We start from the raw sequence: 22,810 nt of genomic DNA, 5'->3' as shown, positions 1-22,810 counted from the left end.
GGGCGCCCCTTGGTCAGGGAACTCCGGAGATCCTGTTTTATCTGTCAGTGGGGGCTCTGTGCCCTGAGAGGTAGTCCTGGCGCTGCCCTGGGCCGCGGCACATGTGTGGAAGTGACAGGGGCCCAGGGCCCCAGAAGGGCCGCACTTCACCTCACCAGAGACCAGGTTAACCTCCTGTCACCACAATGTCTGACTCCTGCTGCCCCGGGGCTCACCGCGCATCAAGATGGGGAACCCCCCCTCACCCCGCGAGCCTTTCCCGCCAACCGGGGGAGTCCCCTATTCCCCCACCCAAGAGCCCCTCCCCCGGGAACCGCCCCCCAGGAGCCCCTCCCATACTATGGGAGCCTCCCACCCCCACCCTTGGAGCCCCACCCCGGAAGCCCCTCCCACCCACCCACCCCCGCTACCCCAGGGGCCCCGCCTACACTCCGGAGCCCCTCCCTCCACCCCAGGAGCCCCTCCCGCACTCCGGAGCCCCCCCACTACCCTGGGAGCCCCCTCATCCCCACCGCGACTCGTTAGAAAATGCAGCGGTGGAAGGACCGCTGGGATTACCTGGGGGCGCTCAGGCCCTGCCCGGGTCCCCAAGAGGGGGGGTCCCGGCCTCGCGCAGACCTGGGCCAGAGACAGGACCGGGTCCTCTGCTCTCCGTGGCGCGCCGCGTGCACACCGCCCCTCGCCCGGGCGCAGGTGCGGACGCGTTCACGCGTCCCTGGCTGTGTAGGAGCGGCCTCCCCAGGCAGGCGCTTCCTAACCGGGGTGGGGAGGGCCGGCGGAGCGGCGTGGCCACCGTGACCCCAAGCCCCGACCCCTCCCTGCCCGCCCGGTGCTCTCTAGGACCTAACACCGCCCGGCCCGGTGGGCGGGACTCCTGCATTGTGACGTCACGCGGAGGCGGGGCTGCGGCGCCCGGACGGACAGACGGACGGAGGAAGCAGGACGGACCGGGCGGGGCCGGCGGGCGCGGGCGCGGTGGTAAGGGTTGGGCTCGGGATCCGCAGCCGCGTGTGGACGCGGGCGCAGCGTGGGTGTGTGTGTGCGGGCGTGCGCTCCTGGCTCGGGGTGCAGGGGTGCAGGGTGTGGGGCGGGGCGGGGCGGGGCGGGCGGGTCCCAGCCCCGAGCCCCTCGGCCTCCGTGCGCCACCCCCCGCCCGGCCGTGCGTCCTGGCCCAGGAGCAGCCACCTCCCTCCCCCGCGGGCGCGCTCCCCGGACTGAGCGTGCTCGCCCCGGGTGGAGCGTGCTCCGCCCCCTCGGCCGTGTGTGGGCCCCCCCTCGGGAACGGAGCCTCCCCCCGACTGAGTGAGCCCGCAAGCCCCGGTCCCGCGTCCCCCGCCGTGCGCCCCGCACCTCCGTCCCCTGGGTGCCGGGTTGCGCGCGGGAGCTCCCTGGGGCGCCGGTGCCGGAGGAGGGGTCGTGGCGCAGCTCTGGGAGCAACCCACTGACCTCGAGGCTCCCCTCCCCCCGGCGTCCTCACCTCCTGTCCTGTCCTGCCAGGCTCCGCACCCGGCGGCTGCAGCGATGCGGGGGCGCCGGGAGGCCTGAGAGCAGAGACCCGCCCGCCCGGGGAACACCGGAATGGAGGCGGAAGGCTTGGATTGGCTTCTGGTCCCCTTGCACCAGCTGGTTTCCTGGGGGGCAGCCGGGGCCATGGTCTTCGGAGGGGTGGTGCCCTATATCCCCCAGTACAGGGACATCCGGAGGACTCAGAATGCCGAGGGCTTCTCTACCTACGTGTGCCTGGTGCTCCTGGTGGCTAATATTTTACGGATACTCTTCTGGTGAGTCGGGGGCTTCCAGAGAGATGGCTTTCTCTCTGTGGGGATTCCGGGTGGGGTGGTGGCCGCAGTGTGTGTACTTCTAAAAGGAGCTGGTGACGTGCATGACACTATTTCCCAGGGATGATGGTGGGATGGGAGTGGACAGTCTGACCTGTAACCTTCATATCTGCAGCTGTCACTCATATATCATCGTATATGTTCCCACAGGCTCCTGGATGTTGGGCAAGGTCCTGGGACTGGGTCCCTGCCCTCAGGGTTTCCACGGGAGTGGGAGGGAGAAACAGAATGAAGAAGCGATGAAGACTAACAAAAGATGAAGAGCTGTAGGAAGGGAGCTTCATCCTGGCCACTGAGCCCTTGGGAGGGGACCTCGGGGCCTGACAGGAAAGAGTGCTCAGGAGCCATGTGCAGGGAAGGCTGTTCCCTCCGCCTTCTCTGGTGTGTGTGGTTTTGTTTTGTTTTAATAGGAAAGTCAACTTTCTGGGTAATTCTTGCCACTCCCTGCTCAGCTTCCTCTTATTATCATTTGCATTGTGGTGAGGAACTCGCTGCTAAAGCCAGACTTGTCTGGGAGGGGGAAGTTTCAGAGGAAATGAAATGATGTCTTATAGCTTTTTTTTTTTTTTAAGATTTTATTTATTCATGAGAGAGAGAGAGAGAGAGAGAGAGAGAGGCAGAGACACAGGCAGAGGGAGAAGCAGGCTCCATGCAGGCAGCCCGATGCAGGACTCAATCCCGGGATCCCAGGATCACGCCCTGGGCCGAAGGCAGAGGTTAAATCGCTGAGCCACCCAGGGATCCCGTAGCCTCATTTTCTTTAAGAGAGGGAGGGAGGTGGTGGAGGAGCAGGGGAATATCCTGGAGGGACTGGGCGTCCAGTACAGAGCTGGGGGGGAGGGGGAGCTAGATCTCATGACCTGGAGATCATGATCTCCACTGGACACATGACAGACTGAGCCACCCAGGTGCCCCTCCTCTTGGCATTTTGGTCACTGAGTAATCCTGTTTTTTGCTAATTCATTTTTAACTCAGTCTGGCTGAGGTATGATTTAACTAGAATTGACCACTGTGAGTGTACAGTTTGGTGGGTTTGACAACGTCCCCTTCCTGTCACCAGAGCTTTGCTCCTTTCCATCCCATCCAGCTGTGGCTCCAGGCCACCTTGCACCCATTTTCACTGTGTTAGTTTTGCCCTCGTCTGGGGCTTTTAAAGGTGAGGTGATGAGGCAGCTCCTGCCGGGAGGACTTATCGTGTCACCAGGTTTGTCTCTGGGCGAGGCTGCCTTGGAACAAGGAGTCAGCGCTGCTTATATGTTTGTTTCCTTGGCACAAGTTGAAAACTCACATTTTGAAGGTTCCTTGTTTTCCTGTGGCTGAGGGCAGAGACCGCTCTTCAAAGTGGCACGTGGCTTCTTCCTTGTGAAACAGCCTTGATCCTGTCAAGGTTGACCGGAGGCAGGTCCTGAAGTCCAATGGTAGCTGAACGGTGAGCTGAGTACCCCGAGGGCTGCTCGGAGTCCCAGACTCAGGTGGAGGAGCAGATTTTCTCTCACAGTGGGGGGGCCTGAGGTCAGCTTCCCCTGGGGAAAACCCCAGGTGTGTCCTTCACGATCACAGCGAGAGGATAGAATATGTGACACACACCCAGGTACCTTGGGTGGAGAGGTCAGAAGGGGACCCCGAGTCCTCGCATGTGGACCGGGAGTTCTCTCCCCCCGCGGACCTCAGACCAGCCTTGTGTTCCCTCCTAACCCGGTGTGGGCGGCCGGTTGTGTGATTCTGAGCTCTGTCTGTTGGCGAGTCTGTCTGTCCTTCCCCAAGTCCGTGGCCTGGGCCGCCCTGGGTCACCTCGGTTGGCTGCCTCTACCAGGTTCTAGGAGATGTGGCAGCTGGCGGTGCACTAGTCCCTCCTCGCGTCTCCCCGGCCCAGGGATGCACTTTTCCTGCATTTCATGTAGTCTGGTACTTGGGGTTCCCGTGTGAACCCGGGATAGGCCGGGCTCCAGTGAAGGCTGTAGGTGACATGTACCTCCGTGCCCCAGCCTGGATCCTGCCCCTCTGACGGTGATTCGCAGCCTCCCTTTTCTGTCTCGCTCCTGGGTCCTCCATGCTTCACGGATGGCCCCCGTAGGACTCAGTAGGGTTGGAGACTGGTCTGGAGGCTGTGGGGCTTCACTTCAGTGGAAGCATCGTGTGGAGGGGACCACGCACACATGTATGGGTGATGGAGGCTCCAGGTGACATGGAGCAGGGTCTACACCAGTGGTCCTGCTTAGAACTGAGGAGTGCGTTTCCTGGAGTTGGCTGACACCTCAGCTCTAGTCCAGGATCTGCCCACAGATGTGGGGTGCAAGACTTGGGAGCAGCTTCACAGTCCTGCAGCGAGGCCAGCTGGGCCATGTAAAGCCTGGGTTTCTGAAACTTGTGCACCTCTACTTCCTTTTGTACGATTCTCATCGTCCTTTTGCAAAACAAGCATTCGGCAGATAATAGTCTGTGAAGTGCTGATGTGTAGGATTTTGCCTCAGAAGAGCAGCGTCAGGAGAAGGGATTCATGGAGCCTTGGAACTGATACTTGCAGGCTTGTGATTCTGTAGAGGATGGGAGGGCGGAGGCCAGGGTGAGTGGACAGCATTGCAAGGCCTTCCTGGCCAGAGCCTTGGGCAACCAGGGAGATAGTCTTGAAGCTCACTTGCATTGGGTGGAAACATTGTCTCAGAGATGTAGTCACCTGTAGTAACACTGTGTCAGATGCAGTGACTTTGTGTCCAAAATAAGTGGCAGGGCCTATTGGAGATGTAGTAACACTGTATCACAGGTGCCCTGACATTGTGTCACAGGTGCAGTGACATCCTGTCAGAGGGGCTGCACCGCTGAGCACGTAGTGACACTCGCTAAGATGGAGCAGTGTGACACAGGAAAGTAGATACACAACTTCTTTCCACTTGAGCTTTCCCATAACTCTGAAGACCTGAGGGGTGTTTCCTGTGGGAAGCAGCTCAGACGCGGTGGCTTGCCCTCCGCAGCCTGTACCGTCCTGGGGGAGACAGGTGCACAGTGTTCCTGGGCGCCCTTGCTCTGGCTTGTCCCAGTGGGCCCATCACCTCTCCTGAGACATGCGCACCTGCACTCTCCGGCCAGAGAGGAGAGTAGACGTTGCCGTCGGTTTAGGTCATTGGCTGTGAAGGAAGAAAAGCCTTCAGCAATTTAACATGTGAAAAATGGTATCTTTCTATTTTAATTAACCGTTAAAAATGACTGATGACCTGAACCTTGTTTCATATTTACTTTGTCTCGTATATTTGTGGAAAGTTGTGCTTTTTGCAATTTTGTATCTCATTTAGCTTGTATTTCTAAAATCGGTTAATTATCACCTCTGCTCCCTCCCTCCTGCTTTAAATGGTCTTGTTTTTATTGTAAGCACTGAGTTCACCTGGATTCAGTTTTGGTGTATGGTTTATGGGAACATGCAAACCTTGATTTCTTGGCCCATGGTTTTTCTAATCACCATTTCTGTTGAGTGTTAAAAAAACAAGTGGCCTTTCTCACAAAATGGCCCAAGTTGCACATCCTCAACCTTAAAACTGGAAATAAGCTTGTGGTGAGGAACCCCAGAGTAACTTATTCTTCCCACCTGTGCAGGATGGAGGCATCCCCGTCTCATTTGGCAGACATTGAACTTGGGCTGCGCCCTTGTCTGACCTTTTCCTAACAATGAGTTGACCTCGGGTCAGCTAGGTAACCAGTGGGATCCAGTTCCTAGAAATGACTAGAAAGGTCCTTAAGTAGAGGTTCTAGCCGCACTTTAGAGAAGAGACAAGGCTCAGGCCCTGGAGCCCCTGTGGTGGAGTCTGTGAGCCCTCCAGCCCATGCCACTGGCTTAGGAAGCCCCAGGGCACCCGCAGGTGCTCCTGGCTGCACCTCCTCATTACTCCAATCTGGCTTATCAGCCTGTTCTGGCTCTGGCCTAGCATTTTAGCTTCTTTCCTGTGTTTCCTGAAGCAGCTCAGATGGAGCAGCAGGATCCTAGGTGACACTTCCTGGGGAGACCGGAGGACTCTGGTGGTCGTGGAGCTGTCCACTGTCTGCATCCTGGCTCCTCTGCCCTTCCTGGGCCCAAGTGGCATGAGCCCGAACCTCTGTGACCTCCGGCCTGTTCTGTCTTTTGCTCAGGGGATGTGCACCAGGCACTCACCTCTGGGACCAGTGCAGAATGCTCGTCCCGGCTCAGGTGTCTTGGCCCCTCACTCCCCACGGAAATGCTGGCTTTTCCTGGTTGCCTGACCTCCCCGGGGGTCCTTACTGGGGGATGGCTCCCCTCCAGGTGGCACCTTCTCACCCCTGGGCCAGCTTGCCCCAGGTGGGGCGCATCCTGTCAGGCGTGCAGGGCCCTGAGAGGCCCTCAGGTGGGTTAAACTCCTGCAGCGAAGTGCGTTCACAAACTTGGGCTTGAAGAAGCTGCCCGAGGCACCAGGGCACACACGAGGGTCAGTTCCTCTACGTTAAGGAACATTGTGTTTTCCTTACCGTGTAGGTAGATCTTCTTACCGTGTAGACAAACTTTTGCAAGACGTGCTCTTGGGCTGAAGGAGCGGCCGTGTCGAACCTCATCCCACAGAAGCCTGGCCGCTAAGGTCCTGTCGTGATTGCTCACTGCTTCAGTGTAATTCTTGTGGCCGCTGGCCGGCAGGTGGTGTCTCTGGGAACACCTATGCCCAGGCCCAGGCCCGCGGGGAGCTCTTCCCCACTCTGTGTTGTGGGTACGCTCCTCCCGAGCCTTGGCGGCCAGCTCCTGGTAGCCATCTCTCTGTGGGGGGAGCAGGGTGTAGACTTGGGCCAGAGTGAGGGACAGGAGGTGGGGCTGAGGGTGTTTCTTTGCATCTTCTGCTTTTCAGCAGCAGCTGGGAGAGTGGACTGCATGCAGGGCCTCCTGGCTTCGGTGTGTTGACCACCGGCTCGAGTTTCAGGGATGTCCCTTCAGGCAACGTTGTAGCCAGACCTGGTGGGTTTCCTGCCCCAGAATATTCAGGCTAGAACTGGGGTTGGGGCCTCAAAGGATGTCCGGTCAATCCAGGCCTAGCCCTGGAGAGGGGCCTGGGTCAACGTGTCATGGCGCCAGTGGTTCTGGTGGCCATAGCGGAGACCCAGCTGGTGTGTGGAGGGCAGTCCTATTCTCAGCCCCCGGGGCTTGGGGTCTGGTGATGGGTCAGCTTGTGCTGGTCACTAGGCTGTGGTTCTCACCATCAGGAGCTTGAGTGGACAACACACTTCACCACTAGAAAAGCATCAACAGGAAGGCATGAGAGCTGGGCAGGAGGCCTGGGCAGGAGGTGGACAGTGGGTAGGAGGCCTGGGCAGGGGTGGGGGGTAGATAGTGGGCAGGAGGCCTGGGCGGGGGCAGGAGGAGGACAGTGGGCAGGAGGCCTGGACAGGATGTCAGGGCCTCAGGGGGAGAGGGAGGCTGTGCCCTCAGCTGCCTTCTCCTCTGGTTGGGGATACCCTGGGTCCCCAAAGTCTGCTCATACCATGGGCTGCTCTGGCCTCTGACCCTGCTGCCCCTGCTCATCTCAGGAGGAGGCAGGCTTCCTGTTGCCCCTGGACTCTCCCAGGGAATCAGGTGGTCTTGGAGCCATGAGCTTCCCAGTGGGGGCTGGGGTCTCTGTGGTGGGCACCTGGCTGTGTGGTGAGAGAGCTCGGAGGCCCACTCACACCATCATCCGTGGCTCCCGGGGGCGGGGGAAGTGTGGCTCTCGAGAGGTGTCCATGCAGAGGGCTGTCATGGAGTTTGGCCCGACTGTCCAGGAGTGCTCACACCCCGCCTGCCCTGCCGTCTTCTGTGGAGTGTGGAGGGCTCGGCACTCAGGGCTGCTGGCTGTGACAGATGAGAGTACTGGGGGCCGCTCAGGAGGTGGCCGTGGGGCCTGGGTTGGGACCTGGGCAGGGAAGGGCCATGAGCCCCAGGTGTCCAAGGGCCCTCCTGACACCATGGTCTCTTTACCTCCCCAGGTTTGGAAGGCATTTTGAGTCGCCGCTCCTCTGGCAGAGCATAGTCATGATCTTGACCATGTTACTGATGTTGAAGCTGTGCACTGAAGTCCGCGTGACAAATGAGCTGAACGTAAAACGCCGTTTCTTTGCAGGTTGGTGATGTGCAACTTTGGGAATAAAGCACTAAGTCCACAAGCCACGCTTGCCCCGGGTGTGGGGTTGGCTGCTACCCCAGCGGCTCTGGCTGCCGCAGACGGATGTTTGTGATTTCCTTGTGCTCCGTGTTTATTTAAAATGTTACCACTGCTTCCCTGGAATTTGGGCAAATTATTAACAGTCTGTGTTCCTGTCCCCGTGATGGTCATGTGGGGCTGCTGAATTGGGGTCGGGTGCTGGTGTCTCCTTGGCCCGACCAGGTCAGAGGACATCACCCAAGAGGACGATTTTCTCTCCGTGTGTGGCTTTGCCTCGCGGGTACTGGGGGCCTGTGGCTGAGGGAACTGGGCTCTCTCCTGTCCCCTGTTACACGTTCACCCACAGTCGTGTTCGTGGTCTGGCGGGGTCGTGGCCTGATTGGGCCCTTGGGGGGCGATCCAGCCGGACGAGGACATGCTGCTCCGTGACCCTGAGCCTTGGGGAATAGAATGTCCTCTCTGCTTTTGCCTTTTCCTTTAAAGAAGCTCCTGCTGGGCTGCTGTGTGTCTGAGGGTGGAGGGCAGAGGCCTTCCTCCAGTTCTCCAGCAGGAGGGGGAACACAGCCCTCACTTTGATCCATGTGTGTTTACTGTCCACGCTTCCTCCCACGACCGTTCCCACCGGTTGGTTGGGCGTGAGGCTCCTGGGGACGTGAGCTCCTGCGTTTCTATCCCTGAGCCTGTTCTTGCCATGCAAGCGGATCCTTTCCTCTGTGTGGCTTCTGTTTTTAGAGTGAGGTAAAGGGAGGCCGATGTCAGTTTTCATAGAAAATAGGTCAGCCTGTGGCTCTGACAGGCAGCCCTGGCCCAGGAGCATCCCTGTACCACGGAGACCACCTGTCTGCTTTGTGACCGTCTCCTCTTCGGGTCTGATCTCATTTCCCTGCTGTGAGGGGATGCAGGGCTGAGAGCAGGGCTGACCCCAGCCTGGGGGCGGGTGGCATTACCTTCTCTGCCCCCATCCCCCGTGACCCAAGGGCCCTCCCTCACTGCAGTGCCAAGGTGCCGTGGGCTCGGTCGTTCTCACCCACGGATGAGGGATGGGCAGAGGAGGATGCATGCTGTCCCCTGTGCCTCAGGCTCTGAAATGTGAGACTGGGCGTCTGATCCTGTTGGAAATTGCGCGAAGGCTCTGGTGAGTGGGGGTCACATACGGTGGCTGCATGTGTCCAGGCCATGGCGTGGGGTCTGGGTCCAACATCTTGGTGACCTCATTGAAATGCAGGTCTTCTGGTTGATTCGCAGGTGAGGGTGAGCAGGGCGCTGGGTTCTCGCTCCGTCTTACTGTCTTCTGTTGTGTATAAATCCCTCCAGGAGGAGTATTTCTGATTCACTAGAATGGATTCAGTTAAAATAGCAAATCCCAGGTTCTAGGGACAGGGCTGCCACCTGCATCGTAACAAATGACTTCTCTGTGATGAGCAGATGCAAGGAGCCCAGGTCCGTTCATGGCCGGGAGCCAGGGCTGCAGAGATGATGAGGCAAGGCTGCTGGGGGGGTGGTTGTCCTGGACTGTCTGGGGGCCCTGTGTCAGTGCAGGCCTCAGAAGGGAAGGGGATACAGGAGGTGGTCAGGGATGGACCTGCGGCGCACGGGGCAGGGGCGGGGGCCCAGTGTACAGCAGGCTTGAGGGGCTGGAATGGTCCTCATCCCCCCCGGGGCCCTCATCTCCCTGTCCAGCCGGCGAGCATGAGGGGCCCTGAGCTTCAGCAGCTGATTCTGCCAACAGGTCAAGAGAGCAGGATGCGGGCTCTTGCCTGGACCCTCGGAAGGACCGCACCCTGGTTTTGGCCTGGTGAGGCCATGGGGCCCCCCGTTCCCAGGTGCTGAGGTGATGAGTCTGTCCTAGGCCATCAGGTTCATGTTGACTCATGGCGGTGGTGATGCACCCCTGCGCGGGGTCCGTGAGGAGACACTGACGTGAGGCTAGAGTTCTGTGGACAGACACGCGGGCAGGGTTGTGGTGGGCTCGGCCTTGCCCCTCGGCACAGCAGCCCCCGGGACGGTGGGCCTGCCCCTGCCTGGCTGGATGCCTCTCTATGGACTGTGTCTCATGACCCCTGGGCCCCAAAACCTTGGATCGAAGACCTGCCCCTAAACCCCACATGCTGGGACTCAGCCAGATATGTGAGAATTCCTGAGACTCACCTTTAGTTCTCGAATTTAGTTTGATTTACATACTTTTGTGTGAGATACACAGCATGTCCCTAAGGGAAGCTTTTCAGTGAAATGTGGTTTCCTTTCCTTTCCTCAGCCAGAAGTGGGAGGGTGGGTTGTGTGGGTTGTAGAGACCCTGACTGCTTCAGGCTGAGAGCTGCAGGCTCATGGGACCCAGTGCTGGGCCTCCCTGGGGAAGGTCGTGGCCCCCACCGCCCAGCGCTTTCTGAGGGGCGTTGGAGAAGTTGCCCTGTCAAGTACTCGATGCGGGGATACTGGAGTAGCCGTGTGCCAGTGTTCTCATGGAGTAGGCGGGCAGCCTGAAACAGTAATGGAAGCTTCAATGTTTTATGAGCGTCTTCTGTAGAGGTTTTTAATTTTGAAGGTCAGCAGTTTAGCTTGGAAGTTGAGATTAAAGAAATAAATGGAATCAAAGGAGAGCTCTTTTACTATACCCGCCAACATGGGCTGCGTGTGCACCAAAACCGTGAAGAAGGTGGCCTGAGTCATCATCAAGAAGCACTACACAACACCTGGGCAATGACTTCTACACCAATAAGCACGTGTGTGAGGAGATGGCCATCATCCCCAGCGAGAAGCTCCACAAGAAGATCGCAGGCTATGTCACATAGCTGATGAAGCAGATTCAGCGGGGCCTGGTGAGAGGCATCTCCATCAAGTTGCAGGAGGAGGAGAGAGAAAGGAGGGATAATTACGTGCCTGAGGTTTCAGCCCTGGATCAGGAGATCATCGAAGTAGATCCTGACACTAAGGAGATATTGAAACTCTTGGACTTTGGAAGCCTGTCCAACCTGCAGGTCACTCAGCCTACAGTTGGGATGAATTTCAAAAACACCACGGGGATGGTGCAGCCCGGGTGGCTCAGCGGTTTAAAATAAAATCTTTAAAAAAACAAAAACCACCACGGGGTGTTGTTTGAATCTTTTTGCTATGCTATAATATCTTCAATAAACCTTGGACAACAAAACAACAAAAAAAGGATTCAGAGGAGAAAAAGCAGGGTGTTTATTTATTTATTTAAAAGATTTTATAAACCCTCGTATGTTTGCATCGGTGAAAAAAAAAAGATTTTATGTATTTATCCATGATGGACACACAGAGAGAGGCAGAAACACAGGCAGAGGGAGAAGCAGGGTCCATGCGGGGAGCCCGACCTGGGCCTCGATCCCCGGTCTGCAGGATCAGACCCTGGGCTGAAGGCAGACACCAGCTGAGCCACCTAGGTGCCCCAAAAAAAGCAGGTTATTTAAAAAAATAGATATATGAATTCTCATCTGATTATAAAGAGCAGTACATGCTTGTTGACATTTTGGGGAAGAGAGAGGAACGTAAGGTAAAAGCAGATAGTATCTGTGCAGGCGTCCAAAGTTGATAACTGGGAATGCAGGGACATGGTCGCAGACTATCTCCACCCACAAAGTTGGGATCTTTCCAAACTGAGGGTCAAATTCTTTTTTTTTTTTTTTTAAGATTCCATCTATTTATTCATGAGAGACACACACAGAGAGAGGCAGAGACACAGGCTGAGGGAGAAGCAGGCTCCATGCAGGGAGCCCGACGTGGGACTCGATCCCGGGTCACCCAGAGCATGCCATGGGCCAAAGGCAGATGATAAACCGCTGAGCCACCCGGGCTGCCCCAAGGGTCAAATTCTTAAAACCTGCCTCAGTCCCCTGAGGGTTCTTTCTGGGCCCTTGATCATCCACCTTGGGCTCCCAGCCATGCCTGCGCCTCTGAGGATGGCCGGGCTCCCATGTTTTAGGAAGAAATGTCCTGGAGGAGCTGCCGTGCAGGCATCCGTAGCTGGAGTGAGGTCTGGTGTGACCTCCGTGGGCTCATCTCTCACGTTTCCTTGTGGAGAACCTGAGACGTGCCAAGCCTCGGTGCGCCCCCTGTGTTGTTACGTCTCTGCAGCCACGCCCAGGCCCTGCTCACATTGTCCACCTGCAGGTTTTGGAGCAACTTCCAGAACCGCTATGTCTGCGGGTGGTTCGTGCTGCATCTCTGCAAGACGAGGACTTTGGGAGCGCCGTAACACCACCATCAGCTGTGGAAAGTGGATTTGATCATGATCCAAGGTGTGGTGTAGACATCCATGTCTGGTGGTGACCTCTTTCCTGCTTGCCAGTGGCTCTGTCCTTGGGTCAGGTGGCAGGCAGGACATGGCACCAGCTCTCTCTCACCCACAGCCCCCCCCTCCCATCCCTTGGTTCCCTGGAGCTGCTCTGTTGTCACACGGAGCCTTGACTCTGGGGGGGGGGGGCTGACCGCATACCCCTGGGGGCATGTGGGGAGCACAGGGAGGCCGAGCCCCCTCTGCACGTGGGCCGTGTCCTGCGTCTGCAGGCGACGCTCAAGAGGCCCTGCACGGAGGGGCCCACTTGGCTTCTGCTGGCAGCTCGGGCGTCACGGCTTCCCATCCCCGGTATGCCACCTGAAGGAACATGTACAACACAAAGCCAGGTCCCGGGGTTGGGTCATGTCTGGGTTTGGCTCATGTGTTCTGCCCGGGGTGGTGTCCTCTCTCAGATATGTAGTCAGCTGGGATGCTGTGGTGATGGGCACCCAGCACGTAGACCCATCTGTCGTGAGCCTGCAGTGCACCCGCTGGCTGGAGGGCTCCTCTGGGCACATGCGTCCCCTTGCACGTGCTATTTGCTTATCCAGTGGTGATCTCTGTTGATGAAAGGGAAGTGATCACTTCCTTCTCTTTATTTGCAAGTTCTCAAAATCGTTTCCTTAGCATCTTGTGACAGTGATCACATTGTTTTTCTGTCCCGAGCATCCAGATGTAAGATCCCATATTGGATGGTGAGGCCTCATTTACGCCTGTGTGCCTCCAGGACCCTCTTCAAGTCGGCTCCTGACCTCTGGCCCAGACGAGTGGTCCCTTGGACCCCTGACCTCAGGGCGACATGGAGCTCTGGGTGCACCTGGAGCTCTGGGCGCACCCGGACTAGGCCTCGGCCATTTCCCCAAGGAGCCCTGGAGGCCATGCTCTGGTCACGGGGACACAGCTATGGGGCTGAGGGTGTCCTTGGCTATCTCAGAGGTGGGAGACGCCATGCGGACTTTGGTTATCTCAGAGGTTGGGCATGCTGACCCCTCTTGCTGAGTCTACACCCTCATTGTGTGGCTGATTTCCATGTGCTCCCCCAAGGCCCCAAGGGTGGGGAGTGGCAGGACTCAATTCCCTGTCTCCTCACCGGGGTCTTGGTCAGGGGGCTCCAGGAGCACCGTCTTACCGGGGATCCCAGGACGACGCTCTCACCATTGGATTGCCTTGCTTGTGGTCGCAGGGATTGGCACCTCCGTATGGGCGTGCCACCATCGAGCTGGGCTGGTTCTGGTTTGTTCCATCTGCGGCTCAGTCAGGTGGTCACTAGGGAACGGAAGTGTCTGGGGAGGTGGGTGGGGGTGGAGGATGGAGGTGAGGAGCGTGCTGACCACAGTCAAGGTGGTGCAGCTCTGAACACCCTGAAAACCACTGCCCTTTATGCTTTAAACGGATACATTTTTATTGTGTGTAGTTATGTCTGGAGAAAACCGTAAGAAACACGGGGGTGGGGGGGTCACATCTCATTCTGAGGATGGACACCGAGGACCCCCCCCCCCCGCCCCAGAAGGTGTTCATCTGTGAGCCATTTTGCATTTTAAGGGTTGGTTGGTGTCCCAGAACGCCAGGCCCCACATCCCGTGGGTCTTGCCTGGACCTCCTCCTGGGGCCCTGGTCTCCGAGTCATCCTGTGGCCACCGCCCCCCCGGAGCCCTTGCTCACCACTCCGGGGGGTCCCTCCATGCATTGGATCCAGGGAAGCCCCTGGATGCGGCTCACAGCTCTCCGGCCTGCCCTCTGCTGTCCTAAGCCGTGCTTGGCCCCCGGGCGGTGGCCCTCCCAACAGAACTCATGCCAGGACTTCTCTCTGGTTGTGTCTGTCCCGGTTTCCGTGGCTGCTGGATGAGTAGCCCAGCATGGGGTGACTTGGGAAGATGGTGAGATGCTCACGCATTGCTGTCAGCAGGGACCACCCTGCAGCCATCTGCCGGGTCCCTTTACTCTGTCCCTCCCTCCGTCCCTTCTCTCCCCACTCGTGTGTGGGATGACCTTAAGTGGCCTCAGCTTTGTACCATGTGGTGGCCCAGCTCTGCGTGCACACTGCGACCTGGGTGGGTGCTCTGTCTTTAATGATGTGGTCATGGCAGTCATGCAGCATCGCACCTGTGGCCTGGGCCTATCCCCCTGGAACCAGCAGGCAGGGACTGGGATGCCTTGGGCAGCGGGCAGTGACCAGGCTCCGGCATTGTTTTGGATCCTCAGTGCCTGGTCTGCAGGACACGTTCAGCTCTGGAGGTGGTGGTTGTGGATGGTGCCCCTGTGGCTCTCCACCCATCCGCCCTGCCCAGTCCTGGGCCTCTGCCACACCTGGCCGTTCTGGCGGGTTCCCAGGCTCTGCCCGTGTCTGGGCATGGTGATGCCCGAGGAGGGTACAGGGTGTGGGTGCCGTCCAGGCCCGCATCCCCTGCATCCCCTCCCCCTTCCTCTGTGGAGGAAGTGTCTGCAGAGGTGAAGTTGGTCTCAAGCAAGAAATAGAAGGAAGGGCTGTGTCAGGCCAGGCCTGGGTGTTCAGAGCCCAGCACTTCCAGGCTGTAGTGCCAGGGACACGGGAGTGTGGGCGGCGGGGACAGCAGGGCGCTGTCCAAGGAGCCCTCGTGGGCCGGGCAGCCAGTTCCCTTGGGCAGGGCTGGGGCACCTGCTGGCCCCAAGCCGTGGAGCCAATCCAGTGTTCAGCTGCTGACATGCACACTGTCCGTTTTAGAGGTGGAGCCTCGCCACCTGGCAGATAAACCCGTGCCCCGAGTGTAGGGCACCTCCCATCATCTTCCAGACAGCGTCCCGGCTGCAGCCTGGAGGCTCGGAGTCTGGGAGGCCTCCTGGGCAGCACGGCACAGGGGTGTAGGGTCTGCGGTGTAGCCGGGCCACGGGGGAGCGGGATCCCCCAGGATGGGGTCCTCTGGGGCTTGCTGGTGCCGTTCTGGCACCGTGGACCGCAGCCTTATGTGTGAGCTACGTGCCTTTCGGGTCCCAGGCTGAGCTGGCTTCCCTTCCACATGGGTGTTTCTGTGCGTCCCCAAGGACGCTTGCTGGAGCAGCCCCCAGAGAGCCTCCTGGGGCGCTGCGTACTCGCGTCTTGGGCTGAGTAGAGGTGGCCTGGGCTGCCTGTCAGCGCAGCTGGACTCCATGGGCCCTGACCTCAGAGGAGGGGAAGACGAGGTAACCTTTCACGTTCGCCTGGATCTCCTCCTCCTTCTCCAGGCACTTCTGTTGGAAGGAGGCTAGGTTTGGAGAAAAAACAGTTTAAAAAGTGAATTTCCTAATAACCGGGAAACCAAGACCTTGCCCTTCTGTTGCAATGTTTTTAGCTCTTTTGTTCTTTAAAAAAGAAACGCAAAGAGGGCGGGAGCCACAGCCGCTAATGAGTGTTAAAACCAGTCTGTTTCTGTCTCTTCCTTCTTTCTGTTTCTTTAAATGTAGCTGCAGATAATAAGGACGAAGAAGTCAAGGTGCCCCCCAGGCGGTTGTATCTGGGTACGTACTACCGCGCGGGGCTGCCCCAGGACCCCTCACCTCCCCAGCCTGCTCAGCCCTTACCAGCATGCTCCCGGCCTGTGACTCGGTTTACTAAGTGTGGCCACGTCTCCAGCAAGCTAACCGACCCAGAGCCTGCTGTTCTGAAGCATGAGCTAGTTCCTAGAGCCTGCCCAGCGTGTGTGGGAAAGCGTGCGCGCGCGTGCGAGAGGGGGGGGGTGGTGGAGAGAAACCGGGGATGGGGGAGTGAAACAGGTGAGGGGACAAGTTTGTGTTAGATTCATCCCCAAATGTTCTACTCCTTTTGATGCTATGGAAAATGGAACTGTGTTTGTGGCTTCGTGTCAGGTGGTTTAGTGAAATCTTGTAGAAATAAAGTTGATTTTCACATATGGATCTTGTGTTCTGCAGCTTTGCTGGCCTCATTCATTAGTTCAAATAGCTTTTTGGTGTGTCCCTTGGGATTTCTCTGTGTACAATCATATCCTTGGGATGCCTGGGGGAATCAGCAGTTGGCTGCCTGCCTTCGGCTCAGGTCATGATCCCGGGGTTCTGGGATCAAGTCTCACGTCAGGTTCTGTGCAGGGAGCCTGCTTCTCCCTCTGCCTGTATCTCTGCCTCTCTCTGTGTCTCTCATGAATAAATAAATCTTTTTTTTTTTTTTTTTCTGAAAAGAGATCATGTCCTCTGTGCAGAGAGGTAGTGTTGCTTTCTCCTCTGCAATCTGGATGCTTCTTCTGATTCTTGCCTCGTCCCCCTGGAGTCAGAGGTGGCTGCACTGTGAGCCTGGACCTGCTTGTCGTGCTCCCGGGCTTCACAGGAAGGCGTCTGTCACCACCAGGCACAGTGTTGGTGCGGATCCCACGTAGCTGCCTCCTGTTACATGAGGCAGGAACCTTCCTACTTTTGAGTTTGTGGAGTGTTTTTTTTTTATCATGAAACGGTGTTTAAGTTTTTTTTTTTTAAGATTTTATTCATTTATGCATGACAGACACACACACACACACACACAGAGAGAGAGAGAGAGAGAGAGAGAGAGAGAAAGGCAGAGCCAGAGGGAGAAGCAGGCTCCATGCAAGGAGCCCGACGTGGGACTTGATCCCGGAACCCTAGGGTCATGTCCTGGGCTGAAGGCAGGCACCAAACCGCTGAGTCACCAAGGGATCCCTGGTGTTGAAGTTTGATGCTTCCCTATGTGTGTTGAGATGATCGTGTAGTTTTGTCTTTCATTCTGCATTGATTGACGTTGTATGTTGGACCAACATGGCATTCTTGGGATCAACCCCATCTCGCCGTGAGCTAAGATCCTTTTTATAAGTTGCTGGATTCCACTGCTAGGACTATGTCAAGGATTTTTGTGTCCAGATTCATAAGGGATATTGGTCTGCCTTTGTTTTTTTTTTTTTTTTTCTTTTTAATTCTCGTGAGGACTTTGGTTTCAGTATCAGGATAGTACTGGTCTTAAGTACTTGGTTTTAAGATCCAAATCTTAAAAGACGGGTTAGGAATGGAAATGTTCCCTCCTCTCCTATTTTGTTTTAAGTTTGTAAAGGATTGCTATCAATTCTTTATTAAGACATTTTTTTAAAATTGAGGACACTTGGGGGGCTCAGTGGTTGAGCACCTGCCTTTGGCTTGGGGGTGACCTGGGGGTCCTAGGATCGAGTCCCACATTGGGCTCCCCAGAGGGAGCCTGCTTCTCTCTCTGCCTCTGTGTGTCTCTCATGAATAAATAAATAATATCTTAAACAATTTTTTAAATTGAGATATAACTAACATATAACATTAGCTTCAAGTATATAGTAAGTTTAGTATCAGTCATCAAAAAAATTTTGTTTATGATGACTTTTAAGATCTCTCGCTGAGCTGCTTTCAAATACGCGGCATAGTATCATGGCACAGTATTGTCAGCCACAGTCAGCGACCTGTGCCTTCCATCCCCGTGACCTGTTTATTCTGTAACTAAACCTCGTACCTTGTGACCCCTCACCCGTTCTGTGTAGCCGGAATCCCCCACCGGTCTGTCCTCTGTATCTGTGGGCTGTCTCACTTCTTTAGATTCCACTTATAAATGCAACCATCTGGAATTTGTTCTCCTGACTGACCTGGCTCCCTTAGAGTGAGACAGGGTCCCTCCCTCTGTCCCCAGATGGCAGGACATCTTCCTTTCTGATGCTGAGTACGATCCTGTTGTTCATGCACACCACGTGTTCTTGGGGTGCTTCCCAATCTTGGCTGCTGCAGATGTAGGGGTGCGTGTGTCTGTTTGAATCTATGTTTTTGTTTGCTTCGGATAACCCCCTCCTTGTGGAATTGCTGTTGTAGGGTATTTCTATTTTTAGTTTCTTGCAGAACAGTGTCCGTGCTGTGTCCTGTGGACACAGCAGCTTGCACTCCCAGTAGCAGCACACAGGGCTCCCTTTCTACCACATCCTCGCCAGCACCTGCAGTTTCTTGTGTTTTTGAGAAGAGTCCCTCTGGCAGGTGGAGGTGGTGTCCCCTTATGTGCTTTGATGGTTTTCTCTGTTGTGTGGCAGCTTTCAGTTTGATGCAATCCCAGTTCTTTACTTTTGCTTTTGTTTCCTTTGCTTTTCGCATTAGATCCAAACACTCAACATGAGACCAGTGTCAAGGAGCTTATTGCTCCCTACATTTCCTTCTAGGAGGGTTTGTTTTTTAATTGAAATATATTTGATATATAACATTGTGGAAATTTAAGGTGTACAGCATGCCGATACGTTCATATATTGTAATGTCACTATTGTAGTGATGATTGGCACGTCTGTCTTACCATGTAGTTATAATTTCCTCATAGTGGTTGGAATAATGACGTTCTAGTCTCTGCGAGCATGGTGGTCGCCGTACCGTGTTTTCCCTATTCACTGATTGTGGCTGGATCTCGAGGGCCTGTGTACGTCTTTTGCACGTTTATTGATTCTTTGTTTGGTAGAATGAGCCAGTGAAGCTCTCTAGGCCTGGACTTTCCTTTGTGGAAAGTATTAAAATTTCCAGGTCAGTCTCTTCTTATAAGTCTATTCAGATTTTCTATTTCTTCCTGAGTTATTCTTCACAGTTTCTTGGAATTTGTCCATTTACCCTCATTTGCTGATGAATACTTTTCGTCTTATTTTTGTTTCCTGTGTAGTGGTTCCTTGTTCATCCCTGACTGGAGTAGCGTCAGTCCTTTCCTCTTTCTTTTTTCTCCTGGTTGTTCTAGCTAAAGGTTTGTCAATTTTATTGGTTTTCTTTCCCCCAAAAGAACCAATTTTTGGTTTTGTTGATTTTCTTTGTTGTTTTTCTATTCTCTACTGTGTTTATTTTAATTCTAGTATTTGTTTACTTTTCCATTTCTGAATTTTCATTTGGTACCTTCTCTTTCTATTGATTTTCTATCTGACGAGACATTGTCGTTATGCCCTCCTTTACTTTATGATTTCCTTTAGTTCTTTGAACATGTTTATAACTGTTTTGCAGTCATTTCTGCTAAGTCCAGTGGCTGTGTCCCTTCAAAAGTCATTTTGTTTCCTTTTATTTTCCTTCTGTGTATGGGCTACTTTCCCATTTCTTTGCAATTCTCAAATATTTTGTTGAAACTGTGTGTTGTAAAATATTGTGGGAACTCTAGATCCTGGGCCCCCACCCCTTTGTGGAGGGACGCTTGCTTATTGTTTAGTGAGTTGCCTAGACCTGTGCCAACTCCAAACCTCTCCTCTCCCAGCCCGGCCGTGGTACCAGCTAGGTCTTTGACTCTCCTGGGTCCCATCAGGCTCCTGGGTGGCCTCCTTCCGTTGGAATCACTGACCTGTTAGCCTCCACAAAGGGCTGGTAGTTTGCTCCATTGGTTTTGGTAACGCCCTGTGGTGTGCACTTTCAGGTCTGATCAGTTGAAGCCAGGCAAGGGGATCTTGAGGATGGTCTTTGACCACTGCTGTGTCCCCAGGAGGCCTCTCCTTGGTTGCTTTCACCTGATAAACAGCAGGTGTGCTGTCTCACTTGCTCTCACGGAGCCCCTGGCTTCCTCTTACCTGCTCCACTACCGAGTCCCCCACTGTTCTTGTCGGTGCCTTAAGCTTGAACTTGCTTGTGCTCTGTTCTAACCAAAGTTAGTCCCTGTCGGGAGAGCTAGTTCTATGTGCCCCACTCCTGAGGCAGAGCCTCTGAGCCCCTCCTTGGAATGCATGCACTGAGGGGATTGTAACCCCAGGTCTCCTTGGTTTGCTCTTCCCAGTGTGGACAAACTAGGGTAGGACAGTATTCTCTGCTCGCTGCAGGGGTTGAGCCTGTGTCCTATGAATGGCGCTGGAAGGGGCCGGGGAGCCCTGACTTCTGTGCCCTTCTTGCCTCGAATAGACTAGGAGCTGAGCTGAGGGATGAGAAGTGCTGGGCACCTGCTGCTCCTGGGGAGAGACCACAGCCCTACCAGGCCACAGCTCAGTCTTTTCTAGAGTAGAGTTTCTCCATTGCTGTGTGGCCCGAGGACACTTTACAGTGATTTTACATGGTTGGTTTTTTTTTAAAGATTTTATTTATTTGGGTAGGAAATATCAGAAAGGGAGACAGAACATAAAGACTCCTAACTCTGGGAAACGAACTAGGGGTGGTGGAAGGGGAGGAGGGCGGGGGGTGGGGGTGAATGGGTGACGGGCACTGAGGGGGGCACTTGATGGGATGAGCACTGGGAGTTATTCTGTATGTTGGCAACTTGAACACCAATAAAAAATAAATTTATTATTAAAAAAACAAAAAATAAAAAATAAAATAAAACTTGAAGTAAATACAGAAAAAAAAAGATTTTATTTATTTATTCATGAGAGACATACAGAGAGAGAGGCAGAGAGAGAAGCAGGCTCCATGCAGGGAGCCTGATGTGGGACTCGATCCAGGGTCTCCAGGATCACGCCCTGAGCTAAAGGCGGCGCTAAACCCCTGAGCCACCAGGGCTGCCCTACATGGTTGATTTTTAGAAGACACAACAGTTTTGTTGTTTCGCTGGGAGACATCACCCCGGGATTGCCGTCCACTCCTGCTTGCAGTTTCACTGACAGGATCCCTGGTGGCCAGAGTAGCAGGAAGTTCCAGGCTGGGAGGGCAAGTAGCATTTGTCTTTATTTATAGCTGCACCAAAGGATGGACTTGGGGCCTTGCCTGTCCTCAGTAGGTTTTGTGTTCAGGGGCGGATATGGTGCTGTGTTTGCCTCAGTGAAGGTCACGTTCTCCACTAAGTGTTTAGAAGTAGCCTTAAAACTTTAACTGTGAAGTGAAGTTGCTGTTTTGACTTAGGGAAGAGCTGTGTATCCCAGCCCATCTGGGTCAGGCCCTTCTGGTACTTTCTGCTCAGTGCAGCCGGGGTGCTTGTGTTGTGAGGCAGCACGGAAGCTGCTCAGGGACTTGGGTGAGGTTTTGTGGGCCAGAGCAAGCAGCCTGTTTGTGTGTCAGTGGCACGGGAACTCGGGGCCTCAACTGGGGACCTCTTGTCCAGTGTCGGGTGGCCCACCCAGCGGAAATTGTTAGTAAAAAACTGCCCAGAAATCCTGTAGGATGAAAGGAAAAGGCTCCTGCAGTTTAGGAATGTCACCTCTGCTGGGGGTCGGCCCGGGTCACAGTGGGATCCCTCTAGGGCAGCATTTTTGAACCCGGCCTGGTGTTCCTGCTTGCTGGTTAGCTGTGCTCAGTTCCCCGGGTGGAGTGGGGCTTTCAGGTCCCCGGACCTCTCCTTTGCAGCTGCGGCCTGCTGGCCTGCTGTCAGGGGTGGTGGTGCAGGTGAACACTTGGGCAGGGTGTCAGTCCTAGAGCCAGGTTGCCTTGCTGTCTGCTGACCTGCTGTGTCCCTGTTGGGGGGAGTTCAAGCTGGAGTGGCCATACCCCACCCCAGAGGGCCGGCTGCCCTGGGCTTTCTCAGGTGGCCCTGAGGCTCCCCGTGCTCACCTGGGGGGCCTGGCTTCCCCCCTTCCATGTTGGGGTGTGCACCCAAGGATGCGGGGTCAGAGATCAGGGCTGTGTCCCCAGACTGCGCCACTTGGGGAGTCACAGACAAGAGCAGACATGCCTGGGGGGTGGGAGCTGCCAGACAAGCACTGTGATGAGAGCCACAGTTTAGTTTGATCCAGGGTTTTGAAGGAAGGAGTAAGAGTGGTTTTGTTTTCACGGAGAATTGATTTTTAAACACGTAAATAAAAAAAATAAAAAATAAAAAAAATAAACACGTAAATAATTTTTGGAAGACTGCAAGGTTGCGGTGGGAGTGCAGGCATGTTTTCTTGAGCTGGGAGAATAAGTTGCTGACTTGGTGCTTGGTGACACTCAAGTCTCTGGTGTTGCCTCTGGAAAGCAGGATCTGAGCCTCCATTGCTCGTTGGTGTCCCGATCAGAGGCACCTGCCCCCACCTCACCTGTTTGCTCAGCAGCACAGGAAGGGGTCTGTCAGAGGCCCCCCAAGCCATTAGCTGGGAGCCGTTCTGGTTCTGTGTTCCCAGGGGTCAGTTCCAGACCTTTGTCCTGGGGCCCCAGGGGCTGGTCTGGGATCCGCAGCTTCTGCGTGACAGAAGCCCCCACTGTGGGCTCCCAGGAGCATGTGGGGCCTTTGAATGGGGCTGTTCACATGCTTTCTCCAGCAGCTCCTGGCTGTCACTGTAGCCACTGGGGAGGGAGCACGGCCCGCCCTCCGTCCCCCACCTCTCAGGGCCTAGGCCTAGACCACCGGGGAGCGGGGGGGTGGGGGAGGCTTTGTGTGACCTGTGGGAGCAGAAACCTGCTGGGGTTGTGCTCGGGTTACATGTGTTCCATCTCTAGCGGGGTCTGCAGCAGGGTCTGCAGGGGCGTCTGCAGCGGGGCCTGCAGCGGGGCCTGCAGTGGCGTCTGCAGCGTCGCCCGACAAGGACGAGCCAGTCAGGATATCACCCCCACCCGCTGGGGTGGAGCACAGAGCAAGAGGCACGGGGCCTTTTCAGGGGCGACCACCACTTGCCCCTCCAGGGGTCGGGCTGCAGGGCCGGGGTGCTGCTGTCCCCCCACAATGGTGGGGGCTGCACTCAGCCTCACTCCCTGCCCGGCCAGGCCCTCTGTGACCCCACGAGGCCCGAGGG

General features: G+C 55.7%; 1 protein-coding gene and 1 pseudogene across 5 annotated transcripts in view; both read left to right on the top strand.

Annotated features, from left to right (window-relative positions):
• Positions 1-922: 922 nt before the first annotated feature.
• Positions 923-22,810, top strand: part of SLC66A2 (solute carrier family 66 member 2) — a 41,723-nt gene continuing 19,835 nt past the window's right edge. Inside the window, exons 1-4 of one of the 5 annotated variants that reach the window (XM_055303229.1) lie at positions 923-978; positions 1,498-1,781; positions 7,788-7,921; positions 15,675-15,728. In XM_055303229.1, the coding sequence (XP_055159204.1) occupies positions 1,579-1,781; positions 7,788-7,921; positions 15,675-15,728 (391 nt within the window). In that variant the 5' untranslated portion in view covers positions 923-978; positions 1,498-1,578. Of the gene's footprint in view, positions 979-1,012; positions 1,032-1,117; positions 1,782-7,787; positions 7,922-15,674; positions 15,729-22,810 lie in introns of those variants that run through there. The other 4 variants (XM_055303230.1, XM_055303231.1, XM_055303233.1 and 1 more) reach the window with 4 other exon arrangements.
• On the top strand, positions 7,789-11,028 carry LOC129495586 (40S ribosomal protein S17-like; annotated as a pseudogene).

Source organism: Nyctereutes procyonoides, unplaced genomic scaffold (genome assembly GCF_905146905.1).
Source record: "Nyctereutes procyonoides isolate TBG_1078 unplaced genomic scaffold, NYPRO_anot_genome, whole genome shotgun sequence".
Lineage (NCBI taxonomy): Eukaryota > Metazoa > Chordata > Mammalia > Carnivora > Canidae > Nyctereutes > Nyctereutes procyonoides.
The sequence above is the reverse complement of the archived record's forward strand: the minus strand, read 5'-3'. Positions and strand labels throughout refer to the sequence as shown.